Source organism: Branchiostoma floridae, chromosome 10 (assembly GCF_000003815.2).
Source record: "Branchiostoma floridae strain S238N-H82 chromosome 10, Bfl_VNyyK, whole genome shotgun sequence".
In the NCBI taxonomy this organism is placed as follows: domain Eukaryota; kingdom Metazoa; phylum Chordata; class Leptocardii; order Amphioxiformes; family Branchiostomatidae; genus Branchiostoma; species Branchiostoma floridae.
The window spans coordinates 6,048,618-6,055,355 of NC_049988.1; the positions used below are offsets into that span (position 1 = coordinate 6,048,618).

At 43.0% G+C, this 6,738-nt stretch overlaps 1 protein-coding gene across 1 annotated transcript; it reads left to right on the forward strand.

Annotated features, from left to right (window-relative positions):
- The first annotated feature begins 609 nt into the window (after nucleotides 1–609).
- On the forward strand, nucleotides 610–5,013 carry LOC118424306. Its single transcript, XM_035832851.1, has 5 exons — nucleotides 610–986; nucleotides 1,246–2,780; nucleotides 3,489–3,575; nucleotides 4,210–4,331; nucleotides 4,978–5,013. The coding sequence occupies exons 1-5, from the start codon at nucleotides 823–825 to the stop codon at nucleotides 5,011–5,013; spliced, it is 1,944 nt and encodes a 647-aa protein (XP_035688744.1). The 5' UTR covers nucleotides 610–822.
- The last annotated feature ends 1,725 nt before the right edge of the window (nucleotides 5,014–6,738 follow it).

Below are 6,738 nucleotides of genomic sequence, written 5' to 3' on the forward strand. Positions count from 1 at the left end.
GGATTTTATTAAAGAGAATTGACGTCAATATTTCTAAACAGTGATGACAGTTTAACAAGTCATCTCTTTGTTTTCCATCAGTAACTGTTACAGGAAACCCAAACGAGACACCGTCAGAGCCTGGTCCACACCGGAACTCGGATCCGTGTATACACTATAATGGTAACTAAGTAGAGCAACTAAACGTTATTATATATGACCAGTTGAAAGCTGTCCTCTTTGAGAGCATGAAATGCTTCAATATACCTATTACAATGTGTCTGACTCGATTGTCAGCGTTATTGTATCTTACAATAGATCTGTGTATAATAATTCTTGACAGTCAGTTCAAGCATAAGAGATATAAGAGTATTTATCATGATCGCTTACTAATATTATTAACATGTCATACACTGTTTCCTGACGCCTTAAACTACACAGAATTTATGAATAAAATTATTCACTAATCCAGATGGTCTATTTTTCATAAAGATAATGTAAAAGATTCGTAAAGAAGGGGCAGCGAAAAATTCAACAATTGTTCCCCCTTTTATCCATATATATATTCCGAGCTTCGACACATACGTAGCACGAATACCTAATATGTGATTACGATTAATCACGGTTAGGTGGCGCTCCTTGGGGGCAGCCACGTATGTATTGAGCTCTGCCAATTATTCCTCTTTTTAGTGTTTATTTTACGCGAGACCTAGCCCTACTTCGAAACTATGTTTGTGAACTGTTCCCGAATGTTTATGGAACTCTTGTAGACAAGTTTGGGCATAGTGGCAAGAGATTTCTACGAATTTGTGAGTTGAGAGTCTGACCGGAAATGCCTCCACCATGGGCGCAGACCCCGCTGCTGCGGTACTCCTTGAATTTCCTGCGAGGACTAAAACGGGCAGCTGTGCCGACTGGTCCAGACCTGAAGGAACATCTACTCCGCCTCGGAATCTGGAAATGGAGATGCAGGCCAAGAGGGAAGAAAGCAGGGAAACTCTTTCAACGTAAGATTTCTCCCATTATCGGCAATAGACCCTTCGTATGCAAATGTACAGCGTCCTTACCTGACTCAAGCCATATCCGAGTACACAAATGCAAATCAGATGGATTCCAGTCGTTCCTGCCTAGAAGCCGTCAGTGTGCTACAACAAGCCGTGTTTTGACAAGGATTGTCACGTCTCCGTCATCTTGTGAGCATCCATGCGTCACTCATCATAAACCTAAACAGAAAACGTTTTATGATCTACCTTCACTGTTTCTCAGTAACGCCCGGTCACTGAGCAACAAACTTGAGGAACTGGAACTACGACTCCGTGACCTCCATTCTGGTGTCGCTATCATCTCCGAGACATGGTTCCAAGAACAGTCACTAGCCGTGATGACAGACATTCATGGCTATACGACGTTCTCCCGACCACGCGTGGGACGACCAGGAGGTGGGGTCGCAGTATATGTCAGGGATGACATCCACTCGAGCGTCCTTGATATCCCCGTTCCTGAGGAGTTAGAGTGCACCTGGGTGAAGGTACGACCACATCGACTCCCCCGGAATGTATCCAGTCTAGCGGTCTGCGCTGTTTATTCACCCCCGGACTCTCCACACAGTGAGTTGCTAATCGACCACTTAGTGAACACCGTTGATTCCCTCCAGGTTAAGCACCCACACATTGGGATAATCATCGGTGGTGATTTCAACCGCGTAGATGTTAGCAAACTGTGTATGTCCCACAACCTACGTCAACTGGTAGACCGCCCTACAAGAGACCAAGCTACCCTTGACCTCATAATCACCAACCTGAACTCCTACTATTCCACTCCGAGCATATCCGACCCCCTTGCCACAAGTGACCATAACACCGTCGTCGTGCAAGCAAAGAGTACACCTGTCAGCAACAAGATCATCAAGCGGGTTTGTAGGCCTTTCCGTGACTCAAGTATACGTCTATTCGGTCAGTGGATTACTACCCATGACTGGTCGGAAGTCCTGTCAGCCCCAACCACAGCCGAGAAGTCCCGTGTTTTCTACAACACCCTGCAATCCAAGATGGACCATTTCTTCCCCGTAAAACTCACCCGCCTACACATGTTCGACAAACCTTGGATTACACCTGAAATCAAGTCATTGATCTACCTGCGCCAAAAAGCCTTCGTGAACAATGACAAAATGACATACAGTCATCTAAGAAACAACGTACAGCGCAAGATCCACGCATCAAAGGCAAAGTACTACCACACGAACGTCAAATCATTAAAAGAAGAAGACATCGCTTCGTGGCACAGGCAGATCAAGTCCATGGCCAACTCTAACCGCTCGGAGCCTGACATCCAGATCGACGGTTTGGATCCCAGCGACACACCTAGTATTGCTAACGCAATAAACAAATCCCTTGCAACTGTGATCAACTCCCTACCGCCGTTGGATTTATCATTGCTACCAGCTTACCTACCGGCCCGACCTCCGCCTACAGTAAATCACTGGGACGTCTACATGAAGTTGCAAAAGGTCAAGACTCGTAAAGCGGCTGGTCCCGACGCCATTCCCGGCAAGCTGATCAAAGAGTTTGCTTATGAATTGAGTGTTCCGCTGGCAGACATACTAAACTCATCGCTCCAACAGGGTTTAGTACCAGATGAGTGGAAAAACGCCACCGTTGTCCCAGTCCCCAAGTGCAAACCACCGTCCGTAAATGAACTTCGGCCTATCTCCTTAACATCACTCCTGAGTAAGGTCGCAGAAAACTTCATCTGCCAGTGGGCTATGACAGACATCCTCCCGAACATTGACGCTCAGCAGTTCGGTGGGATTAAAGGCCGATCCACCACTCACTGCCTCCTAGACATGACAAACACTTTATTCAAGGCATGTGACAAGCCTAATACTCTTTGTTCCCTAGTCTCTACTGACTATAGCAAAGCTTTCGACAGAGTCAGCCACACAGTCGCGATTTGCCGTCTTGTTGAACTCGGCCTGCGGCCTTCGTTGGTCAGATGGATAGCCGATTTTCTCACAAACAGACGCCAAGTGGTGCGATACCACGGCTCGTGTTCAAACAGCGTTCTGATCACTTGTGGTCTGCCACAGGGTACGTTACTGGGCCCCCTTATCTTCACTGCTTACATTAATAGTGCAGCACAAGAAGCTCTCTCCAAGCGCTGGAAATTTGTTGATGATTTGAACATGCTGGAAGTCCGAAACCCACCTGTAAGCCCGTCACACCTGCAACAGGACCTAACTGACTTGGACAGCTGGTCAAAAGAAAGCCACATGATGCTCCACCCTGGAAAGTGCAAAGTTATGTACATACAATTCAACAGAGTCCCTTACATCCCTCGCCCACTCACAGTCAGTAATGTTGTCCTCCAAGAAGTACCATCTATGAAAATCCTTGGAATACATCTTCAATCAAACCTGAAGTGGAACACTCATGTCAACACTATGTATAAGAAAGCCAGTCAACGGCTCTTTCTCCTATGTAAACTCAAACACTTCCGCCTCCCAACCGAAGATCTTGTGACAGTCTACATCACTTACATCCGTCCCATAACTGAGTACTGTGCCCCCGTGTGGCACCCCGGACTACCCAGCGTGCTCAGTAAGAAGATCGAATCTGTTCAAAGACGTGCCTGCAGAATCATTTTAGGCCCTGACTTTACGTCCTACACCAAGGCACGTGACTTACTAGACCTACCCACACTCGAAGACCGTCGCGAAGCCTTAACGATGAAGTTCGCCAGATCACTGCAGTCATCTGAGCAATTCAGACACCTTCTCCCTTCTTCTCGGGGGGAAATAAGTGGAAGGTCGACACGATCATCACAGAAACTAGACATTATACACTGTAAGACTGATAGATATAGATCCAGCGCTGTTCCTCACATGACTAGACTTCTGAACGCTTAATTGCCTTCACTGTGTTCGCTACTCGTTGTGTTTTGAACTGTTTTATATATGTATGATAATATCCTATATATATGTATGATATTCTATGAACATCTGTGATTTAAACACCCCGAAACTGTATCAACTGTAAACGTCGTTAACCGACGATTTTAACTTGTGTATTTAGACCAGTATATTTTAATCAGTGTATCATATAGAGCTCTTGACATTTTTATCTTGTGTAGTTTACCACGCAATTCAGCCGTTGGCTGCAAGGTGGCAACTGTGACGTCTGACTTTTGAATAAACCATTATTAATCATATTGCATTTCTCAATATTTTTCCAGCCCCAATTGCAAGGCGTCTGTTTTCCAGCCCAAATTCTGATTCCGAAGACACGCCTGTCATGAATGTACCGGGAGTTGGTGAGAAGCTGGGATCGACTCTTCAAGGAGCGGGATACAACACGGTACGACGGCTCTACGGTGGGTTCACACGTGCGTATATATTCATTTCCGTATGAGGTCCGTATGGAATTCTTACTCAAACAGGCTCCACAGGTCGCCGAAAAAATAGTAGAAATTGGAGAGATACTAGAGAGATAACAAATAGTTATCTGGTAGAGGAGTGGTGTGCGACCCAGCTAACTCGTCTGGCATGTTTTCTGTCAATATTTGCCCCAATTTCTACTATTTTACAGCTTCTTGTGCGTGGAGCCTGTTTAATTCCATACGGACCTCATGCGGGCTTGAATAAATACGCATGTGTGAACCCCTCTTAACGTTTGTCTATTTCGCAGCGTACCTGTAGCTTAGGCCACAGCAGATATATTTTATCAGTGACATTCTCTGCAGACTCCAAATTTACACTGTACAGATACAGATGTATTATACAGATAAACATTGTACAAGCACAAGCAAATTGATAAAATGAACAAACAATGTTTACTACACATTCTTACATCAACTTTGCAAAGCCTTTGTTCGAACCCTTAATCTGTTAACAGGGTATGAAAGACACAGGAAGTCTGTTTTGAATTTCAACACTCAGATGTCGGATCGAAAAAGGGCTAGGGAATATAATTTTTCATATTGTGCATGTTTTTTCTTCTGTAGGTTGGGGATCTAAAGGAGCAGATAGAGAACCAGTAAATGTTTTTTTTTCTTCTGTAGGTTGGGGATCTAAGGAGCAAATGAAGAACCTGTAAATGTTTTTTTTCTTCTGTAGGTTGGGGATCTAAAGGAGCAAATGAAGAATCTGTAAATGTTTTTTTTTTTTCTGTAGGTTGGGGATCTAAAGGAGCAAATGAAGAACCTGTAAATGTTTTTTTCTTCTGTAGGTTGGGGATCTAAAGGAGCAAATGAAAAACCTGTACATGTTTTGGCTGGAAAGTTTCGGGGCAGAAAAGGAGGAGCGTGAAGCTATCTACAATGCCGTTGAGGGATTGGATGACGATACACAGCAGAATAGCAACAATGGCCCTTCAAGGGAACGTCGCCATAGTACAGAATGTAATGATGATTTGATTTGACTTATTCGGCTGTATAGAAACATTGCCAGGGCTACCCAACTAGCCGGGGCTATTATATAAAACACAAGCGCTGGTAACTGTACAATACACAAAAACAGCATAATGTTTACCAATACACGAGATTTGTTTTTCGAAATAAGTTATACAGACAACTTGGCGCAAGATATGGATAACTATAGATACGTAGACTATCTGTGTTTACGTACTAGCTAGGTTAACAGTCGTACTACTTTCAAACAGAGCGCTTAGATCAATCAACGATATTCCATACCTTAACTTTCACGCAATATTGCAGGAGACGGGATTCAGAAGAAAATGTCATAGTTCGGACTTTATTCGCATAAATTTCGACGAAATGCTTCTAGAATCAATAGCTGTCTTTGAAGAAGTGGGAGTATCATATTTGTGACATGTATGATAAGCCGCTTTATGTATTATACAGCGCATGCGAGATCAATTGTGGGTAATAGGTCAAAGATCAATGACTCTCAGACATGAACAATACACATCTGGACACGTTTTAAGCATAATATGCTTAGCTGGGAAGAGAGAAACGTCACAGTTTGCTTCATGTGAACCTACTGCACCAGTACGATCGATCGCTGTTGTTGTTTATATCCGGGGTATTGGATGGTTGTTGCCTACCATGACGTCAGTAGATTGGATCAAAATTGATATTCAAATTAGCGGCTCAAATTACTGGTTAATATGTAAATCAATCTTTTGCCAAACACCTGCTTTTTGCCTACCACTGCGTCACCGTGACATCATCGCGATTGCTCGTATGGTAATAAGCTAAGCTTATTCCAAGGAGCTTTCATTAACAGGTCTATTTCCATGTATGTATCTATGTATATACATACAAAAATGAATTCCACGAATTCGTCATCTATACAAATGTGCCTTTTAATTTCAATAATTACTATTATCAGTTCAAGAAAAGATAAATGTCACAATTTCATTTTTTACATTTTCAATTCATACACAATACACACACACAAAGTGTAGTTCACCTTTTGTTTTATACAGGGCTATACCACCTCAAAAGTATGTTAAAAAGCAATTGTCCGAGTATATCCGAGTACATGTGACTTATTTCAAGGAACATCTGAGAAAACAAAACACACCTAAGCTATAAAATGACAAAAATACATGTAATTATTGTAATTTCACGACACAGCACACCATATGCACACCAGTAAAATAAGTAATACTTTTGGCATACAAAAACTGCATCTATCACCAACTTTACTCAGTAAAGGGGTTGACCATCTACACGAATTGGTGTGACTTCAGTAAGTGCATGTCCCTTATTATGTGATTGATTAAGTCAGCAGTTGCAATG